The sequence below is a fragment of the Erinaceus europaeus genome, unplaced genomic scaffold (genome assembly GCF_950295315.1).
Source record: "Erinaceus europaeus unplaced genomic scaffold, mEriEur2.1 scaffold_759, whole genome shotgun sequence".
In the NCBI taxonomy this organism is placed as follows: domain Eukaryota; kingdom Metazoa; phylum Chordata; class Mammalia; order Eulipotyphla; family Erinaceidae; genus Erinaceus; species Erinaceus europaeus.
The window spans coordinates 38335-60000 of NW_026647904.1; the positions used below are offsets into that span (position 1 = coordinate 38335).

Sequence of the window (21666 nt, forward strand, 5' to 3'; positions counted from 1 at the left end):
CCTATGTGAAGAGACTTCTGGGAGGTGAGGCCCTGTGTGATGAGATTTCTCAAGGAGATGAGTCCTTATTGGAAATACTTCTCAGAGGTGAGACCCTGTGTGAGGCTTTTCAGGGAGTTGAGGCCCCTGTGTGGGTGCCAGTATTGTTTAGTGTGAATGGTCAGGTTGACAGTTATAAAAGCCTGATCAGACCCAACATCTGAACACAGTGCAGGTCCTGATCTTGACCTCCCTATGAGGGCCCTGACCACCCTGTGAGGACCCTGGCCAACAGTAAGGGCCTTGACGAGTTGTGTCAGCATCCCTCCTGCCACGTGATCTTGTCTTCTATCCTGTCTGGTCCAACGGGCCTGTCACTCCCTCTGCAGTGTCACAGGCCTCCTTGGACCTAGATCTCCCACACCTTGCCCTGAGTCCTGAAGGGGGGTTCTGGGATTGAGGCTGGCAGGCCCAGGCTATGTGTTTGTGGGGACCTATGCCTCAGTGTGTCCCTGGCGTGGCACAGGACCTGCCCCCCAGGAGTGACGTGTGCCCACCTGGCTCAAGGGTACAGGCAGCGCCTGGGCCTTCATGGATGTGCTTTTCTCTTGCAGAAGCCAAAGATGTTGACCAGAAAGATTAAACTCTGGGATATAAACGCCCACATCACCTGCCGCCTGTGCAGCGGTTATCTCATCGACGCCACCACCGTGACCGAGTGTCTGCACACGTGTAGGTGCAGGGGGCGGGCACAGAGTGATCAGGTCTCTACACACATGTGGGGTCTGGCTGCCCCTGTGCTCTCTTGGGGTTCTGACTTCTGCCTTAAGCACAGAGCAGGGCAGGGTCTTGCAGTCTAAAGGAGAGCTGGGTACAGAGGAAACTAGTTATGTCATGTGTAACCAGTGGCAAAAGAGAGAGTAGTAATTTTCTAGGATGAGAAAATGCTTAATTTTTAAAATTTCTAAATGAATCCCATAACTGAGCAGAGGGACCTGTTTCCACTCCATACGGCTACTTTATTATTTATTTTTGCCTCCAGGCTTATTGCTGGCTCAGTGCTGGCACTACAAATCCACTGCTCCTGGCAGACATTTTTTTCCATTTTATTGAACAGGCCAGAGAGAAATAGAGGAGGAGATAAGTGAGGGAGAGAGACAGACACCTACAGCCCTGCTGCACCACTCGTGAAGCAACCCCCTGCGTGTGGGGCGCGGGGGTACAAACCTGGATACTCACGCAGGTCCTTGTACTTTGTACTATGTGTGCTACTTTATAAATTATTTTTAAATTACCTATTTATTGGGTAAAGACAACCAGAAATCGAGAGGGAAGGGGGGGATAGAGAAGGGGAAAGACAGAGATATCTGCAGCCCTGCTTCACCACTTGTGAAGCTTCCTCCCAGCAGGTGGGGATCAGGAGCTTGAACCCTGGTCCTTGTGTGTTGTAACATGTGTGCTCAACCAGGTGCACCACCACCCGGGTTTTTTGTTTTTTGTTTTTAATTTATTTCTTTATTGGGGAATTAATGTTTTACATTCAACAGTAAATACAATAGTTTGTACATGCATAACATTCCCCAGTTTCCCATTTAACAATACAACCCCCACTATGTCATTTATCATCCTTCATGGACCTGTATTCTCCCCACCCACCCAGCCCAGAGTCTTTTACTTGGGTGCAATATGCCAATTCCATTTCAGGTTCTACTTGTGTTTTCTTTTCTGGTCTTGTTTTTCAACTTCTGCCTGAGAGTGAGATCATCCCATATTCATCCTTCTGTTTCTGACTTATTTCACTTAACATGATTTTTTCAAGGTTTTTGTTTTTGTTTTTTAATTCTTTTTCTCCTCACAGCTGCTTTAGACTTTAGGGCTTATTATCCTGTGCTGAACTTTTTTTTTTTTTTTTGCCTCCAGGGTTATTGCTGGGGCTCGGTGCCAGCACTATGAATCCACTGCTCCTGGAGGCTATTTTTCCCATTTTGCTGCCCTTGTTGTAGTGTTTATTGTTGTTGTAGCTGTTGTTGTTGTTGTTGGACAGGGCAGAGAGAAATTAAGAGAGAGGAGGGGAAGACAGAGAGGAGGAAAGACAGATACCTGCAGACCTGCTTCATCACTTGTGAAGTGACCACCCTGCAGGTGGGGAGCCGGGGGTTTGAACCAGGATCCTTAAGCCGGTCCCTGCGCTTCTTGTTGTGTTCTTGTTGTGTTCTTGTTGACACTGTGCCCCATTTGCTGAGGTGCCAGCGTGCGTCCTCAGGTGGTGAGGAGCAATCTGTTGAGCAGGGTCTTAATATAAGACATCTCTATAATGCAGTGTTTACAGACAGTGGGTGGGCCAGATAGCTCAGCTGGGAGCATGCCTGCTTTACCTCGTATGCTGGCTGGGTTCAGGCCACTCTCTCCCAGCTTCTGAGAGGGAGGCTTTTGGGACAGTGGCCTGGGTATGGGTGGGCCTGAAGCGCAGGCTAATGGAAGTAGCCATGCAAGGGTGGGGGGGGGGGGGGGTTGGCCTGGCTAACTTATCATGTGCTCTCAGTTTGTCGGAGCTGCCTGGTCAAGTACCTGGAGGAGAACAACACCTGCCCCACCTGCAGAATCGTCATCCACCAGAGCCACCCACTGCAGTACATTGGGTAAGTGCACACACACCTCCATTGCAGTACACTGGGTAAGGGCACACACACCCCGTTGCAGTACACTGGGTAAGGGCACACACACTTCCATTGCAGTACACTGGGTAAGTGCACACACACCCCCATTGCAGTACACTGGGTAAGTGCACACACACCTCCATTGCAGTACACTGGGTAAGGGCACACACACCCCGTTGCAGTACACTGGGTAAGGGCACACACACTTCCATTGCAGTACACTGGGTAAGTGCACACACACCCCCATTGCAGTACACTGGGTAAGTGCACACACACCTCCATTGCAGTACACTGGGTAAGGGCACACACACCCCGTTGCAGTACACTGGGTAAGGGCACACACACTTCCATTGCAGTACACTGGGTAAGTGCACACACACCCCCATTGCAGTACACTGGGTAAGTGCACACACACCCCCATTGCAGTATACTGGGTAAGGGCACACACACCCCGTTGCAGTACACTGGGTAAGGGCACACACAGCCCCATTGCAGTACACTGGGTAAGGGCACACACACAGCCCCATTGCAGTACACTGGGTAAGGGCACATAAAGCCCCATTGTAGTACACTGGGTAAGGGCACACACACCCCATTGCAGTACACTGGGTAAGGGCACACACAGCCCCATTACAGTACACTGGGTAAGGGCACACACAGCCCCATTGCAGTACACTGGGTAAGGGCACAATCACCCCCATTGTAGTACACTGGGTAAGGGCACACACAGCCCCATTACACACTGGGAAAGGGCACACACACCCCCATTGCAGTGCACTGGGTAAGGGAACACATACCCCCATTACAGTACACTGGGTAAGGGCACACACAGCCCCATTACAGTACACTGGGTAAGGGCACATAAAGCCCCATTGCAGTACACTGGGTAAGGGCACATAAAGCCCCATTACAGTACACTGGGTAAGGGCACACACACCCCATTGCAGTACACTGGGTAAGGGCACATAAAGCCCATTATAGTACACTGGGTAAGGGCACACACACCCCCATTGTAGTACATTGGGTCAGGGAACACTCACCCCCATTGCAGTACACTGGGTAAGGGCACACACACCCCATTACAGTACACTGGGTAAGGGCACATATAGCCCCATTACAGTACACTGGGTAAGGGCACATATAGCCCCATTACAGTACACTGGGTAAGGGCACATATAGCCCCATTACAGTACATTGGGTAAGGGCACACTCACCCCCATTACAGTACACTGGGTAAGGGCACACTCACCCCCATTACAGTACACTGGGTAAGGGCACATATAGCCCCATTACAGTACACTGGGTAAGGGCACATATAGCCCCATTACAGTACATTGGGTAAGGGCACACTCACCCCCATTACAGTACACTGGGTAAGGGCACACTCACCCCCATTACAGTTCACTGGGTAAGGGCACACACAGCCCCATTACAGTACACTGGGTAAGGGCACACACACCCCCATTGCAGTACACTGGGTAAGGGCACACACACCCCCATTACAGTATACTGGGTAAGGGCACACACACCCCCATTACAGTACACTGGGTAAGGGCACACTCACCCCCATTACAGTACACTGGGTAAGGGCACACACAGCCCCATTACAGTACACTGGGTAAGGGCACACTCACCCCCATTACAGTACACTGGGTAAGGGCACACTCACCCCCATTACAGTACACTGGGTAAGGGCACACTCACCCCCATTGCAGTACACTGGGTAAGGGAACACTCACCCCCATTGCAGTACACTGGGTAAGGGCACATACACCCCCATTGCAGTACATTGGGTAAGGGAACACTCACACACCCACACTCACACCTACTGCAGTACACCTGGTAACAGCGCACTCACATGCACACACTGTCACTCCTCCCACTGCAGTACATTAGGTAAGGGCACACGCACTGTAGTACATCGTAAGGGCACACTCACACACCCACACTCGCACCTACTGCAGTACACTAGGTAAGTGCAAGCTGCAGTCTGTTGGGCGAACGCTCACATGGAGTGTCCACACAGCAGCACAGCACACTTAGTACAGTGGATGGGTGCAGGGTACATGTGGGCACACCCTGATCCACCTGTGATTGCAGCCTGGGGACACATACACTTCCCCTCTTCAGTGCACTAGGTCAGTGCAGGAGACACCCAGTGCTCACCTCCCCACTCCCACATGCCCCATCCCCAATGCTCACCTGTGGGCCAGCCTAGTCTTGGGGTGCTCAGCACCACCACTTAAACTCAACCACCTGAGATGCTCAGACCTGAGAGCCCTCACTGGTCTACACTACATGGCTCATCACACTAGTCCACATCACATGACTCACCTCACTGGTCTATACCACAGTGGCTATGGTGAGTAGGGTTTGGCTGGCTCTGCATCCTTCCCTGGGCACCTCCTGGGTCTCAGAAAGACTAGCCCCTGGGTCAGCACCATTACTGAGTTAGAGTGGGCACTGCTGTGCCTTCCAGATAATCCTTTATAGGCCAATCAGAGAGACCTAGAGGGGTTGGCTACACCCTCCTCACCTGCACGCATCAGAGAAGCACTTGGCTGGCAGGCAGAATGGCAGAATGGGAGGGGCAGGCTGGTTACCAACCCTGAGGATGGGCTATCACCAACAGGCTCTTCTTTGTCATCAAGGTCTTTACTACTCTGGGCCAAGGTTTCCAGAGAGAGGGAGAGAAAGGGAGGGAAAAGATGCCACAGCACTGAAGTTCCCTCCTGTGTTCTGGGTGCCAGGCTTAGACCTGGGCTGTGATGTGGCAAAGTGGGCTAGTGAGGTATTTTGCAAGATCTTTGTAGATGATGTATTTATATAACCAGGAAGGTAAAGTTTACTTAATGCAACAGGAAGAAGAAACAGTCTCGTTTTGGCACATATGCCTGGAATCAAGTTCCCTGCCCCTCTGCTGCCACCTTTGCAGCCACGCAGTGGGCTTCCCTCACTGCGACTTAGTGTTCAGAACAGCTAGAACCTAAACCAGCAGGCACTCTCAGGCCAGGCGCAGCTCAGGCTGGCACAGACACACTGTACCTGCAGATCAAGCAAGGTCCAAGCAAGCTGCACACTTTTGTGACTGGTGTCTGCCATCCTGAATGACCTTTCTGGGACTGGGGGTTGGGGGGTATGCCGAGACTGCTGCCCTGAGTGGCCAGGACGCTGGGCTGGCCTGCTACTGACCCCTACTATCCCCCAGCCATGACAGGACCATGCAAGACATCGTCTACAAGCTGGTTCCAGGCCTCCAGGAAGGTAAGGTGTGCAGCCCTGCTCTGGGCCTGTCCCCTGGACACCTACCCGCCTGCCCCTCACTCTGCACATGCTGGTGTCACGGGCTCCTGGCCTTGTAATGGCTGCTGTCGCCGCTCACTTGTTCCCGCTCCCATGGGCTCATGGAGCCACAGCCCCCGGTCAGGCTGCTGTCACCAGTCAGTCATCCCACTGAGACAGACCCAGGCTCATGAAGCCACGGCCCCTGGTCATATAACTAGCCTGACTGATGTGTCTGCTGCCTCTGGACACAAAGCAGATGGCTTCCCTGCCCTGTGCCCTTGGCTGGTGGCGGCAGGAATAGCTACTGGGGAGAGGGCCTGACCCTGTGCCTGGCGCTCACATGACACCCTCCACACTGCAGGTTGAACCCTGCCAGTGGCCGTTCCCTGAGTGGCTCTGCCGTCCTGCCATGACCGGTCTCTGGCACAGGATATGCTGTGGCCACAGATAACCCTGAGACTGCACCACGGGGCCCCATCTAGCCAGGGGACCCCATGTCGAGCACTCCTGGTCACTCAGTATCTTCTCCAGCATCGGGTGGGCTTAGCCTTGCGTGAGGGTCCATCTGGGTTACAGACTGGGAGTGAGACCCAAATTCAAGAACATCGACCCTGATTTGTGGCTCTTTTCATAGCAACAGCCTACAGAGCCTCACGGTCACCATGTCCCTTGTGATGCTTAAGAGACTCTAGTTCTGGGGTTTGGGTGGTAGCGCAGCGGGTTAAGTGCACATGGCGCAAAGCGCAAGGACCAGCGTAAGGATCCCGGTTCGAGCCCCCAGCTCCCCACCTGCAGGGGAGTCACTTCACAGGTGGTGGAGCAGGTCTGCAGGTGTCTGTCTTTCTTTCCCCCTCTCTGTCTTCCCCTCCTCTCTCCATTTCTCTCTGTCCTATCCAACAACGAATGGCATCAACAACAGCAATAATAACCACAACAAGGCTACAACAACAGGGGCAACAAAAGGGGGCAAAAAAAAAAAAGAGAGACTCTAATTCATTGTCGGGGTCACCATGTCCCCTGTGATGCTTGAGAGAGACTCTAGTTCATTGTCGGGGTCACCATGTCCCCTGTGATGCTCCAGAGAGACTCTAGTTCATTGTCGGGGTCACCATGTCCCCTGTAATGCTCCAGAGAGACTCTAGTTCATTGTCGGGGTCACCATGTCCCCTGTGATGCTTGAGAGAGACTCTAGTTCATTGTCGGGGTCACCATGTCCCCTGTAATGCTCCAGAGAGAGACTAGCTCACTGTTGGGGTCACCGTGTCCCCTGTGATGCTCCAGAGAGACTCTAGTTCATTGTCGGGGTCACCGTGTCCTCTGTGATGCTCCAGAGAGACTCTATTTCACTGTCTGTCGGGATCACCGTGTCCCCTGTGATGCTCCAGAGAGACTCTAGTTCACTGTCTGTCAGGATCACCGTGTCCCCTGTGATGCTCCAGAGAGACTCTAGTTCATTGTCAGGGTCACCATGTCCCCTGTGATGCTCCAGAGAGACTCTAGTTCACTGTTGGGGTCACTGTGTCCCCTGTGATGCTCCAGAGAGACTAGCTCACTGTCTGTCAGGGTCACCGTGTCCCCTGTGATGCTCCAGAGAGACTCTAGTTCACTCTCTGCATTTACAGTTTCCATTTTGATTTTTGCAGCGGAAATGAGGAAGCAGAGGGAATTCTACCACAAGCTGGGCATGGAGGTGCCAGGAGACATCAAGGGGGAGATGTGCTCTGCAAAGCAGCACCTGGACTCCCATCGGAATGGTGAGGACAGCACGGGACGGGGCAAGATGGGGCGTCCTCAGGTCCTGGGAGCAGATGAGCCGGCAGTGGGTGCAAAGGCCCAGTCCCAACAGCCTCTGCAGCCAGTTTCCTGCTCGTGGGCCTGGCTGTACAGCAGCCGATGGAGCCTGCACCCCACCACTCCAGGGTTCTGTCAGAGTCCGGGGAGGGGCCTCCTTCCGGGAAGCAGCCCTCTTGTCAGAGTTCTGACTCGCGGGGAGACTTGTTGGCCGTCCCTGTGGCTGGTGCCTGTGGCCCCTTCACAGAATGACGCTGCTGTTTCCCTCACAGGTGAAACCAAAGCTGATGACAGTTGGAACAAAGAGGCAGCGGAGGAAAAGCAGGAAGAGGACAATGACTACCACAGGAGTGACGAGCAGGTGGGTGTCCACCCTTCCTCAGCTGGCCCTGAGGTGACTTGTTGCCAGCACCTCCCGAGTGGCGCGTCTGCAGGCCTGGCTGTGGGGACTATGCACACTGCCCTGTGAGCGCGCAGAGTGCTCTCAGCGAGTCCTCAGAACTTTTCTGTCTTAGCGCCCTGATTTGAATGAGGCAGCTTCCTGTCTGAGGAATGCTTATTTTCTCCTTAATGTCACAGAATCACAGATAAGAATATGCCCCTGGGAGGCCAGGTGGTGGCGCACCCGGTTAAGCACACGCGCCGCCATGTGCAAGGACCGGGGTTCTAGCCCCCACTCCCCACCTTCAGGGGGAAAGCTTCATGAGTTGTGAAGCAGGACTGCAGGTGTCTCTCTGTCTCTCTCCCTGTCTGTCTCCCTCTCTCAATTTCTCTCAGTCTCTATCCAGTAAAGAAAGAGGAAGAAAACGCCCCCAGTGCTCTCTGTGGCTGTGAGGATCCAGCCTGTGTGCTGAGGACAGACCAGGAGCAGCTCACACAGGCCTGAGACTCCCAAAGAGAACTGGAGCGGGGCACACAGCCCGAGGCCTGCTGGTCCTCCCAGATGACTCAGACGTGCGCCTGTAGACACCCCATGCTCTAGACCCCATCTCCCCACAGCTGAGCGCCGTGAACCAACACCCAGAAGGCAGTGTGAGCTCACACGTGTTCTCTGCTCCCTTGGTCAGGACTCTGTCTCCCCTCCCTCCCGTTTTCATTCCTTCCTTTCTTCCTGTTTTTCTGCAGAAGGTGAGAGAGACAGAAGGGGAGACATCTGCAGCCCTGCGTTCTGCTTGTGAGGTTGCCACCCCCCTGCAGGTGGGGCACAGTGGTCTAGACCCTGCTCTTTGCACTCTGTCAAGTGAGCTACCAGCCAAGCCCAATAAAGAAAATCTTGAGATAAATAAGTCTTTAAAGTAAATGAATCTTGGGGCAGGGTAGTGGTGCACTGAGCGCACTTGGAGCTGGGGTCAAGCAAGTCTGTGGGTGTCTCTCTCTCCTCCCTCCCTCTCCTTTTGATTTCAGTCTCTATCCAGAGTAAATAAATGAACGGACTGAGTCTTAAATTTTTTAATTATTTTTTTGAATAGTTTATACTTTTTAAATATTTATTTACTCCCTTTTGTTGCCCTTGTTTTATTGTTGTAGTCATCATTATTATTGATGTCATCATTGTTGTTGGTTAGGACAGAGAGAAGTGGAGAGAGAGGAAGGGAAGACCGAGAGGGGGAGAGAAAGACAGACACTTGCAACCTGTTTCACCGCTTGTGAAGCGACTCCCCTGCAGGTGGGGAGTCGGGGCCTCAAACTGGGATCCTTACACAAATTATTTTTATCTACTTTATTTTACTTTTTTAACCAGAGCACTGCTCAGCTCTGGCTTATGGTGGTGTGGGGGGATTGAACCTGGGGCTTCAGAACCTCAGGCATGACAGTCAGTTTGCACAACCATTATGCTATTTACCATCACCCTATTTTTGTTTACTTATTGGATAAAGACAGCCAGAAATCAAGAGGAAAAGGGATATAAACAGAGACAACTGCAGCCCTGCTTCACTGAAACTTGTGAAGCTTCCACTCTGCAGATGGGGACTAAGGACTTGAACCTGGGTCCTTGCACATTGTACCGTGTGCTCTACCAGGTGCGCCCCCACTATGAATCCTGGATGTGTGTTGTGGCTGTGGCCTCACGGGGTGGGGCGGGCACCCTGCTTAGCCTGCCTGTCCGCCTGCCCGCAGGTCAGCATCTGCCTGGAGTGCAACAGCAGCAAGCTGCGGGGCCTGAAACGCAAGTGGATCCGCTGCTCGGCCCAGGCCACCGTCCTGCACCTGAAGAAGTTCATCGCCAAAAAGCTCAACCTCTCGTCCTTCAATGAGGTAGGCTGAGCCCCAGGCGCCAGCCCCGACGCCACCCTCTGAAGCACGGCCTCCACACTTCCTTGGTTTTGCATCTTCTCGGTCTGGTCGTGTTTTTGTCTGATTATGTTTGCCGCTCAGCACTGGGACTCAGTCCTTGCTCAGCTCCAGCTCTCGTTTCCCCCTTCTCGTCCTTTCTGATAGAGGGAAAGGGATGGGCGGGGGACAGGACACACACACTGCCCAGGGACAGACTGGGGCACACATGCTGAGCCTTGGGGACAGACGGCCCTGGGGATGGAGTATACACATAAGGTGAGCCCTAGGAAGGGAAGGGGAAGGGATAAGAAAAAGTGGGGGGCAGGGTCAGGCAGGGGTAGACAGCATAGTGGCTCTGCAAACAGACTCTCATGCCTGAGGCTCCGAAGTCCCAGGTTCAGTCCCTTGCACCACCATAAACCAGAGCTGAGCAGAGCTCTGGTAAAAAAGAAAAAGAAAGAAAATTTGGGGGGGGAGAAAAGGTGGGGGGCGCGTCTGGAGTCTGTTCTTTCTGGAGTCCTTTTGGGCAGGAGGCTGAGGGGGAGCACTCGAGGCCTTCCCACTGCCCCCTCGTGGCCTCTGACCGCGGCTTCCTCACCAGCTGGACATTCTTTGCAACGAGGAGATCCTGGGCAAGGACCACACGCTCAAGTTTGTGGTCGTCACCAGGTGGAGATTCAAGGTGAGGTACCTGGGCCCCGTCCTCTGGTGGTGTCAGGGCCTGAGGGAGAGGGGCCAGAGGACAGGGTTGGGCCCAGCAGGCTGTGTCCCGGGCAGCGCCCCAGGCATGTCCTGGCTCACAGGACCTGCTGACTGCCGCCCCATCCCCCCTCACCCCCCCACAGAAGGCGCCTCTCCTGCTACACTACAGACCCAAGATGGACTTGCTGTGAGGCCAGCACTCTGCACGCAGCACCCATGCCAGGCCGGGCGGGCTCGCGCCCACACCCTGGTGCCCGGGTGTCGGTGGACATTTCTGAATAGAGAATATTTATAACTTTTGTACAAGAGGACTCAGCACCAGACACGACCAGCACCGCAGCCCCACTGACTTCTGCTCGCTTTCCAGCTGAGAAGCTGGGCCTTTGCAGTTCAGTTCATGAATTGAGTTTCAAGACGACACGCGGAAACACTTGTATGTTTGTTGAACCCTTCCTAAGTTATTGAAAGATCTCATGGTGAATGAAGATATCTATGTTGCCTTTAGTTTTCTGGAGACTTAGGAGACACATAAAGTTTGATTCACAACCAAGAGGGGGTTCTGTTCACACTGCAGTTGCCATGGGCTGGGTGGCCCCTCCGGAGCATGAGGCTCCCGCACCCAGGTGGGACTGGCCCACTGTAGCAGGCACCATGCTTGGCTTCCTCTTCCCTCTCCCTTTCCCTTTGGTTTAAGAATGAGAGAGTGCTGGGCTTTTCTTGGGGATGGCCCACCTGCCTGGCCACCCTGGTCCCCTGCCCACGTCAAGAGTCAGGCCCAGGCTTGGCTTCCCTCCTCAGGAGCCCACGTCCCCTGACCAGCAGAATGGGGGTTCAGGGACACGGGGCGAAAGACGACGTTTCCCAGAGGGTCAGTGCCCTGACCTGTCCCGCCTCACTGGGCTGTGTCCCAGCCCACCACCCAGCCTAGACAGCTGAGCCCAGGCGCCCACCCGCTTCCTACCACCCTCTGCCAACTGGAGCGTCGCTCCCACTTACTGCCCCAGGCACCCAGGCCAGCACCCAGTGTCCCTCCCTCCCACTTACTGCCCCAGGTACCCAGGCCCAGCAGCCAGTGTCCCTCCCCACTTACTACCCCAGGCACCCAGGCCCACCACCCAGTGTCCCTCCCTCCCACTTACTGCCCCAGACCCAGGCCCACCACCCAGTGTCCCTCGATCCCACTTACTGCCCCAGGTACCCAGGCCCAGCACCCAGTGTCCCTCCCCACTTACTACCCCAGGCACCCAGGCCAGGCACCCAGTGTCCCTCCCTCCCACTTACTGCCCCAGGCACCCAGGCCCAGCACCCAGTGTCCCTCCCTCCCACTTACTGCCCCAGGTACCCAGGCCCAGCACCCAGTGTCCCTCCCTCCCACTTACTGCCCCAGGTACCCAGGACCAGCACCCAGTGTCCCTCCCACTTACTGCCCCAGGCACCCGGGCCCAGCACCCAGTGTCCCTCCCACTTACTGCCCCAGGTACCCAGGCCCAGCACCCAGTGTCCCTCCCACTTACTGCCCCAGGCACCCAGGCCCAGCACCCAGTGTCCCTCCCACTTACTGCCCCAGGCACCCAGGCCCAGCACCCAATGTCCCTCCCACTTACTGCCCCAGGCACCCAGGCCCAGCACCCAGTGTCCCTCCCACTTACTGCCCCAGGCACCCAGGCCCAGCACCCAGTGTCCCTCCCACTTACTGCCCCAGGTACCCCGGCCCAGCACCCAGTGTCCCTCCCTCCCACTTACTGCCCCAGGCACCCAGGCCCAGCACCCAGTGTCCCTCCCACTTACTGCCCCAGGTACCCAGGCCCAGCACCCAGTGTCCCTCCCTCCCACTTACTGCCCCAGGCACCCAGGCCCAGCACCTAGTGTCCCCACTTACTGCCCCAGGCACCCAGGCCCAGCACCCAGTGTCCCTCCCACTTACTGCCCCAGGCACCCAGGCCCAGCACCCAGTGTCTCTCCCACTTACTGCCCCAGGCACCCAGGCCCAGCACCCAGTGTCCCTCCCCGCTTACTGCCCCAGGCACCCAGGCCCAGCACCCAGTGTCCCTCCCACTTACTACCCCAGGCACCCAGGCCCAGCACCCAGTGTCCCTCCCACTTACTGCCCCAGGCACCCAGGCCCAGCACCCAGTGTCCATCCCTCCCCGCTTACTGCCCCAGGTACCCAGGCCCAGCACCCAGTGTCCCTCCCTCCCACTTACTGCCCCAGGTACCCAGGCCCAGCACCCAGTGTCCCTCCCACTTACTGCCCCAGGCACCCAGGCCCAGCACCCAATGTCCCTCCCACTTACTGCCCCAGGTACCCAGGCCCAGCACCCAGTGTCTCTCCCACTTACTGCCCTAGGCACCCAGGCCCAGCACCCAGTGTCCCTCCCTCCCACTTACTACCCCAGGCACCCAGGCCCAGCACCCAGTGTCCCTCCCACTTACTGCCCCAGGTACCCAGGCCCAGCACCCAGTGTCCCTCCCACTTACTGCCCCAGGCACCCAGGCCCAGCACCCAATGTCCCTCCCCGCTTACTGCCCCAGGCACCCAGGCCCAGCACCCAGTGTCCCTCCCTCCCACTTACTGCCCCAGGTACCCAGGCCCAGCACCCAGTGTCCCTCCCACTTACTGCCCCAGGCACCCAGGCCCAGCACCCAGTGTCCCTCCCTCCCACTTACTGCCCCAGGCACCCAGGCCCAGCACCCAGTGTCTCTCCCACTTACTGCCCCAGGCACCCCGGCCCAGCACCCAGTGTCCCTCCCACTTACTGCCCCAGGCACCCAGGCCCAGCACCCAGTGTCCCTCCCACTTACTGCCCCAGGCACCCAGGCCCAGCACCCAGTGTCCCTCCCACTTACTGCCCCAGGCACCCAGGCCCAGCATCCAGTGTCCCTCCCACTTACTGCCCCAGGTACCCAGGCCCAGCACCCAGTGTCCCTCCCACTTACTGCCCCAGGCACCCAGGCCCAGCACACAGTGTCCCTCCCTCCCACTTACTGCCCCAGGTACCCAGGCCCAGCACCCAGTGTCCCTCCCACTTACTGCCCCAGGCACCCAGGCCCAGCACCCAGTGTCCTTCCCTCCCCGCTTACTGCCCCAGGTACCCAGGCCCAGCACCCAGTGTCCCTCCCACTTACTGCCCCAGGCACCCAGGCCCAGCACCCAGTGTCCCTCCCTCCCACTTACTGCCCCAGGTACCCAGGCCCAGCACCCAGTGTCCCTCCCTCCCACTTACTGCCCCAGGCACCCCGGCCCAGCACCCAGTGTCCCTCCCACTTACTGCCCCAGGCACCCAGGTCCAGCACCCAGTGTCCCTCCCACTTACTGCCCCAGGCACCCAGGCCCAGCACCCAGTGTCCCTCCCTCCCACTTACTGCCCCAGGCACCCAGGCCCAGCACCCAGTGTCCCTCCCTCCCACTTACTACCCCAGGCACCCAGGCCCAGCACCCAGTGTCCCTCCCACTTACTGCCCCAGGTACCCAGGCCCAGCACCCAGTGTCCCTCCCACTTACTGCCCCAGGCACCCAGGCCCAGCACCCAGTGTCCTTCCCTCCCCGCTTACTGCCCCAGGTACCCAGGCCCAGCACCCAGTGTCCCTCCCACTTACTGCCCCAGGCACCCAGGCCCAGCACCCAGTGTCCCTCCCTCCCACTTACTGCCCCAGGCACCCAGGCCCAGCACCCAGTGTCCCTCCCTCCCACTTACTACCCCAGGCACCCAGGCCCAGCACCCAGTGTCCCTCCCACTTACTGCCCCAGGCACCCAGGCCCAGCACCCAGTGTCCCTCCCTCCCACTTACTGCCCCAGGCACCCAGGCCCAGCACCCAGTGTCCCTCCCTCCCACTTACTGCCCCAGGTACCCAGGCCCAGCACCCAGTGTCCCTCCCACTTACTGCCCCAGGCGCCCCGGCCCAGCACCCAGTGTCCCTCCCACTTACTGCCCCAGGCACCCAGGCCCAGCACCCAGTGTCCCTCCCACTTACTGCCCCAGGCACCCAGGCCCAGCACCCAGTGTCCCTCCCTCCCACTTACTGCCCCAGGCACCCAGGCCCAGCACCCAGTGTCCCTCCCACTTACTGCCCCAGGCACCCAGGCCCAGCACCCAGTGTCTCTCCCACTTACTGCCCCGGGCACCCAGGCCCAGCACCCAGTGTCCCTCCCTCCCACTTACTACCCCACGCACCCAGGCCCAGCATCCAGTGTCCCTCCCACTTACTGCCCCAGGTACCCAGGCCCAGCACCCAGTGTCCCTCCCACTTACTGCCCCAGGCACCCAGGCCCAGCACCCAGTGTCCCTCCCACTTACTGCCCCAGGCACCCAGGCCCAGCACCCAGTGTCCCTCCCTCCCCGCTTACTGCCCCAGGTACCCAGGCCCAGCACCCAGTGTCCCTCCCACTTACTGCCCCAGGCACCCAGGCCCAGCACCCAGTGTCCCTCCCTCCCACTTACTGCCCCAGGCACCCCGGCCCAGCACCCAGTGTCCCTCCCACTTACTGCCCCAGGCACCCAGGCCCAGCACCCAATGTCCCTCCCACTTACTGCCCCAGGTACCCAGGCCCAGCACCCAGTGTCCCTCCCACTTACTGCCCCCGGCACCCAGGCCCAACACCCAGTATCTGGCCCTCCTGCTTTCTCCCTGGGCACCCAGGCCCAGCACCCAGTGTCCCTCGAGGAAGGTCTTTGAGGAAGCCCCATGGGCTGTGTCCAGATGCCCTCCAGCACTGTCCCCAGTCCCCACCCTAGAGGCCACAGAGGCTCCGTGAGGTTCGGCCAGTGGCTCCAGTGTCTACCTCAGCACCAGACTCCGTGGGAGGGGCGGGTAGGGGAGCAGGCAGGGCTCCACGGGGCAGGCTGTGGTCAGATGTGACCTCCTAGTCTATTATATTTGTACCTTTGTGCTGTTTGAATCACTTGAATTTGCTATGGTGCTACATTGACGCTAAATGAGAGAGAAGGTGGCAGCCAGCCACACCGCACCGTCGCTACCTGGCCTCTCGGACCCTTTTGTAACCGTGTTAACATGACGAACCTCACAGCTAAAGTACTATTTTTCTAAGACGTGGTCCTTGGACGGCGCCGCCCCGGCCCACCCGCAGCCAAGCTCTGGGCAGCACGGGGGCCGGGTAGTTGGTGGCTGCCCCACGCCCCTACAGGTGGGGCAACTGTGAAGCCGTCTCCCCCAGGGCCAGGCCACACTGGCCTCACCAGTTTTCATGAGGATAGAAAATTCAGATAGAATATATAATATTGAATTTAAGATTTGGGGGGTTAAGAAGAAGAGAACTTTATAAAGTTATTTATTCTATTTTAAGCCTTCTGTCATATTTTCCCATCCACTTGTTTGGTTCCAGTGGTGCAGCTTTCTTTACAGGCATATAAGATGGAATTGTGACATGTTTTGCAAGCTTCTTTGCCTCCAGTAGCCTTTGGTTGTGTGTTTTATGCGGATGAAGAGCAATGTTGATGCTTGTGTGCAGTAGACCCTGCTGGCCTTGTGGGGTGGGCATTTGGGGGCTGGCTACTACAGGGTGGGCCCATCCAGGCTGGCCGTGCGGGGCGGGGGCACTCAGGCTGGCCGCGGGCCGCAGGCCACGGGTTCTGTCGGCCGTAGTCTGGGATCCGTCGGCCGTAGTCTGGGAGGACGTGGCTGACGGGGCCATGTGGGGTGGTCACCTGTTGACAGTGTGCCCCCACAGCTGACCAGGTCTTGGGCTGGTGGCCCTCGAGCCTCCCACACACACCCCCCAGTCTCGGGGTGGGGCTGCCCTCCCGCCCCTAAGCCCACCACGCAGCCGCCATGCCACCTCCTCCAGGCCTGTTTTTCTCCTCAGAACGACAAGATGGCTGCGGGGCTAAGTTCTGGGAGAGAGTCGGCGAAGGCCACATTGTCCTTGGAAGTGTGACACCGAACATTGATAGTGCAGAATCCCAGCTTCTCAATTTCCTCAGGAAGTCATCCACACCCACGTCACGCGTGACCTTAGCATGGCAAACCCGTGTCTGTCTGCATGGCGTGTGAAGTGACAGGCCAGGGTGAGGCGGTCACAGAGCCACCTCCAGACCGCCCGTCACCTCACAGAGCGTGCCCCCCAGCGGGCACAGCCCCGGGACCCGGGAGTCCAGAAAGCCCGGCCCCATCACGCTGCCCCTCAGGACGCCGGGCGGTTGAGCTCCTGGGGCTCCCTGGCTGTGCAGGTGCAGCAGACGCATATTTTTGACCATTTTGTTTGAAAGTTTACATTTTTTATGCTTCGTGTTGCTGTGTACTTTTTGTACTATTGGTGGCTAGTTTTTGTCTCAGATCTTTTCTGGAATATTGCTTAAATGTTTTGATTTTGATAGTGAAGCTTGTATTCAGTGTTTTGCCAATTACTATTATATGCTTGTAATAAAAGCAAAAGAAAAACAGAAAGTCAGGCTAATTTATTATTATTATCCAGTATTATTGTGTGAGGTGAAACGGTGTGAAGATCCTGCTGTGTGTGTGTGCTCGTGTGTGTGTGTGTGCTGTCCTGTGTGTGTGCTCTCCTGTGTGTGTGTGCGTATGTGCTCTCCAGTGTGTGTGTGTGAGCTCTCCAGTGTGTGTGTGTGCTCTCCTGTGTGTGTGTGCTCTCCTGTGTGTTCCTGTGTGTGTGCTCTCCTGTGTGTTCCTGTGTGTGTGCTCTCCTGTGTGTGTTCCTGTGTGTGCATGTGCTCTCCGGTGTGTTCCTGTGTGTGCGTGTGCTCTCCTGTGTGTGTGTGTGTGCTCTCCAGTGTGTGCGTGTGTTCTGTGTGTGCGTGCTCTCCTGTGTGTGTGTGTGTGTGTGTGTGCTCTCCAGTGTGTGTGTGTGCTCTCCTGTGTATGCGTGCTCTCCTGAGTGTGTGTGTGTGCTCTCCTGTGTGTGTGTGCGTATGTGCTCTCCTGTGTGTGTGCGTATGTGCTCTCCAGTGTGTGTGCGTGTGCTCTCCTTTGTGTGTGTTCCTGTGTGTGCGTGTGCTCTCCAGTGTGTGTGTGTGTGTGTGCTCTCCTGTGTGTGTGTGCTCTCCAGTGTGTGTGCTCTCCAGTGTGTGTGTGTGCTCTCCAGTGTGTGTGTGTGTGTGTGTGTTCTCCTGTGTGTGTGCGTATGTGCTCTCCAGTGTGTGCGTGTGCTCTCCTGTGTGTGTTCCTGTGCTCTCCAGTGTTTATGTGTGCTCTCCTGTGTGTGTGTGCTCTCCTGTGTGTGTGTGCTCTCCTGTGTGTGTCTGTGTGTGCTCTCCTGTGTGTGCGTGTGCTCTCCAGTGTTTGTGTGCGCTCTCCTGTGTGTGTTCCTGTGTGTGCATGTGCTCTCCTGTGTGTTCCTGTGTGTGTGCTCTCCTGTGTGTGTCTGTGTGTGCTCTCCTGTGTGTGTGTGCGTGTGTGCTCTCAGTGTGTGTGCGTGTGTGCTCTCCGGTGTGTGTGCTCTCCTGTGTATGTGTGCTCTCCTGAGTGTGTGTGTGTGTGCATATGTGCTCTCCTGTGTGTGTGTGCGTATGTGCTCTCCAGTGTGTGCGTGTGCTCTCCAGTGTGTGTGTGTGCTCTCCTGTGTGTGTGCTCTCTTGTGTGTGTGTGCGTATGTTCTCCTGTGTGTGTGTTCTCCTGTGTGTGTGTGCGTATGTGCTCTCCAGTGTGTGTTCCTGTGTGTGTGCTCTCCTGTATGTGTGTGCTCTCCAGTGTTTGTGTGTGTGTGTGCTCTCCTGTGTGTTCCTGTGTGTGTGTGTGCTCTCCTACGTGTTCCTGTGTGTGCTTGTGCTCTCCTGTGTGTTCCTGTGTGTGCGTGTGCTCTCCTGTGTGTGTGCTCTCCGGTGTGTGTGTGTGCTCTGTGTGTGTGTGCTCTCCTGTGTGTGTGCTCTCCTGTGTGTGTGTGCTCTCCAGTGTGTTGTGTGTGTGCTCACCAGTGTGTGTGAGTGCGCTGTCTTCTGTGTGTGTGTGCTCTCCTCTGTGTGTGTGTGTGCTCTCCTGTGTGCTGTGTGTGTGCTCTGTGTGTGTGTGTGTGTGTGCTCTCCTGTGTGTGTGTGTGCTCTCCCTGTGCACCTGCCGCTGGTGTTTCTGGCTGGGTTCCTGAGTTTTGTGGTTCTCCCTCTCCGTGTCCCTGAGTGGCCCTCCCGCCCCGACTGTAGAGAAAGACCACGTGAAATCACGGAGGTTTATTGGCTGTGATCCCTGGGTACGGCCCACATGCACTGGGGCCGTGGGACGCACGCACAGACAGACGGACACAAGGGCTGGCGGAGCTGGGGGCGGACAGACGGGACGGGCGCAGGCGGGGGCATGCTCCTGGTGCGGGTGCGTCTATATGGCTTCTCTAAGAGCTGGCGGCCGCGCCCGGCCGACACTGGACGTGGGCTGGACGAGGGGCGGCCGCTGCCGGTGGACTCAACACAGAAGACCTCGAGTACCTGAGATTCAACATTGTGATCCGACTGACGAGAACAGAGGGCAGCTGGGCCTGGCTCCTGCCCCGGGCTGAGGTCCCGGGAGGAAGGGGGGGATGGGGAAGTGGGCAGGGGGACAGGAGGATGGGGGAGGACAGAGCATTGGGGGCCGAGGTGAAGGAGGGCTGGGAAGGCGGGGCGTGGGTGCCGGGGGTGGGTGGCCTGGGGCAGGGGCTGAGGCCCGCGTGGTGCAGGGTGGGCGTGGGGGCGCAGCCTGGGCACTCGTGGGGGTGAGCTGAGACGCTGCAGCCTATTGCTTGGGTCCTGTGGCTTCCCGCTGGGGGTGCCGCAAGCTGGAGGTGATGGGGGCGCTATCTGCTCCACCCCAGCCCCGCAGCTGTGCGGCGGGTAGGAGGCACCGAGGCCACAGGACAAGTGTGGTGGGGTGGGGGTGCGTCGGTGAGCGGGGACAGGGTGCGAGGGCGCCCGGGTCGGTGGGGGAGGAGGGCGCAGGGGCGGGGTCCCCAGAGCCGGGGCTGGGCTATGGCTTGAGTGCGGTGGATGGGGCCGGGCCCCTACTTCTTGAACATGTCCTGCAGGGGTCCAGGCAGGTACTTCATGACGGTGTCCAGGATGCTCTGGTCCTCGTCCTCGGGCTCATCCCCACAGCCAGGAGGGACGGCCTTCTTGGGCCGTGTCAGGCTGCCCTCTGCGTTGGCCTCCATGGCTGCCTGGGCTTCTGCCTCCCGCTCCTCCTTCTTCTTGATGCCATACTGAGGGGGGGGGGGGCAGGAGGCTGGTTGTCAGTTGGAGGGTGGGGGAGATGCAGGCCAGGGGGGCAGGGAGTGGGGACACCAGGGTAGGATAGGGACACGACATGGGATGGAATGGGGGCAGGGCAATGGCAGGAAAGGGGGCAGGGGGACGGACTGGGGGCACAGGGTTGAGGGCAGGGGCACAGTGACTACGGCATAGGGAAAAGGGGGCTGTGGACAGGACAGGTGGCTGGGGACACAGGAGATGGGGCTGGAGACCGAGGGACGGGACGTGGGTGGGCAGTCGGAACAGTGCAGAGGGATGGGGGCAGGGGGCTGGACATCAACAGGGGCTAGGGGGACAGGGTAGGCATCCAGGCCCACCCCATCTATCTCTCATCAAGGATGCCCTGACCCAACACCAGCCCTGCCCACCCTGTCACAGATGTCCTGACCCCTGGCCCCGCTTTCCTTGTCACGGATGCCCTGACCCCTGACCCCCGGCCCCAGCCACTCTGTCACAGATGTCCTGAGCCCTGGCCCCGCTTTCCTTGTCACTGATACCCTGACCCCTGACCCCCCCGCCCACCTTGTCACGGATGCCCTGACCCCTGACCTCTCCCACTCTGTCACTGATGTCCTGACCCCTGGCCCCACTTTCCTTGTCACAGATGCCCTGACCCCTGACCTCTCCCACTCTGTCACTGATGTCCTGACCCCTGACCCCCAGCCCCACCCACCTTGTCACAGATGTCCTGACCCCTGACCCCCCGCCCACCTTGTCACGGATGCCCTGACCCCCGGGCCCACCCACCTTGTCACAGATGTCCTGACCCCTGGCACCGCTTTCCTTGTCACAGATGCCCTGACCCCTGACCCCCCCGCCCACCTTGTCACTGTCACGGATGCCCTGACCCCTGACCCCCGGCCCCACCCACCTTGTCGCGGATGCCCTGCCGCATAGCCTCACGTTCAGCCTCCATCTTGGCGTACTTGGCCTTGCGTTCCTCCTCCTCCTGCCGTAGGGCCTCCTGACGCTCCTCCTCCTTCTTGGCTGCGTCAGGGTCCTTCTCCTCATCCCCTCCCAGCATCTTGCCCATGTCCTTGGTGGCCCCTGGGGGCAGAAGGGACATACAGGGTGGCCTCGGGCCTGCCCAGCCCACTGTGTCCATGTGTGTGAGTGGCTCCTTGTGTGAGTGTCCACATGTCTATGTGTCCGCGTGGCTGTGTGTCTGTGTGAGCTGCGTCATGCCCTGGAGCACGAGGAGCTGGTGGATGAGCGGCTCTGGGGTGCCGACACCAAGGCCCTAATTTCCCCGAGCCAGCCACCACTTTTCTCATGAGCTCCTGACTCACAGGCGCCAACAAACCCTCCCCGCACGCCGATGGCCAGGACAGCCCTGTGATTACAGCCGGCGCCACACGCCCGCACCCAGGCTCCTCTCCAGGACCTTGGGGTCTCTGCATGCTGCGGCCCCCGTCCTCCCACGGGAGGCCCGCACCCAGTCTCCGGGTGCTCTGGCTGGACCCCGCCTGGGTGGTGGACACGCAGGGGCCCCAGGATGCTCGGGGTAGGAGAGGACATCACAGGGGACACCTGCAGACTGGCGAGTGGCGGAAGGAACCACGCAGGTCACTGCAGAGGGACAGCAGGTGACCGCGGCTGAGGTGCGTCCCCGCACACGAGCCTGGCCACATCACCCCACCCCTCCTCCCGCTGGTGGGCTTCGCCTTTCTCATGTCCCAGTTTCCCCGTTCCTGCATCACCATCCACACCTTCTCATGGCCGAGCTCTCCTTTCCCTTATAAGGAGATGTTGACCTCATTGGCCAGCTGGCTACTTCCCCTGCACAGCTGCCCCT

General features: G+C 58.0%; 2 protein-coding genes across 6 annotated transcripts in view; one reads left to right on the top strand and one right to left on the bottom strand.

The window, feature by feature from the left end:
* The window catches only part of PCGF3 (polycomb group ring finger 3), a 41766-nt gene extending 24675 nt beyond the window's left edge, over positions 1-17091 (top strand). For 3 of the 5 annotated variants that reach the window (XM_060184512.1, XM_060184510.1, XM_060184511.1), the window contains 9 exons: positions 594-711; positions 2522-2618; positions 5845-5900; positions 7565-7675; positions 7985-8073; positions 9831-9968; positions 10152-10262; positions 10588-10668; positions 10832-11236. In XM_060184512.1, coding sequence (XP_060040495.1) covers positions 603-711; positions 2522-2618; positions 5845-5900; positions 7565-7675; positions 7985-8073; positions 9831-9968; positions 10152-10262; positions 10588-10668; positions 10832-10879 — 840 coding nt within the window. In that variant the 5' untranslated portion in view covers positions 594-602 and the 3' untranslated portion in view covers positions 10880-11236. Of the gene's footprint in view, positions 1-593; positions 712-2521; positions 2619-5844; positions 5901-7564; positions 7676-7984; positions 8074-9830; positions 9969-10151; positions 10263-10587; positions 10669-10831; positions 11237-16510 lie in introns of those variants that run through there. The other 2 variants (XR_009548068.1, XM_060184513.1) reach the window with 2 other exon arrangements.
* A 1715-nt stretch (positions 17092-18806) lies between these two features.
* Positions 18807-20952, bottom strand: CPLX1 (complexin 1). Its single transcript, XM_060184515.1, has 2 exons — positions 20743-20952; positions 18807-19822 (listed from the first exon to the last, which is right to left on the bottom strand). The coding sequence occupies exons 1-2, from the start codon at positions 20935-20937 to the stop codon at positions 19625-19627; spliced, it is 393 nt and encodes a 130-aa protein (XP_060040498.1). The 5' UTR covers positions 20938-20952; the 3' UTR covers positions 18807-19624.
* Positions 20953-21666: the final 714 nt, after the last annotated feature.

Excerpts from the sequence above, each read along its gene's own strand:
- CPLX1 (XM_060184515.1), bottom strand. The coding sequence starts at position 20,937 with ATGTCCCTTCTGCCCCCAGGGGCCACCAAGGACATGGGCAAGATGCTG. Across the intron at positions 19,823-20,742 it reads GGCAGGGCATCCGCGACAAG|TATGGCATCAAGAAGAAGGA; the intron begins GTGGGTGGGGCC and ends CCCCCCCCTCAG.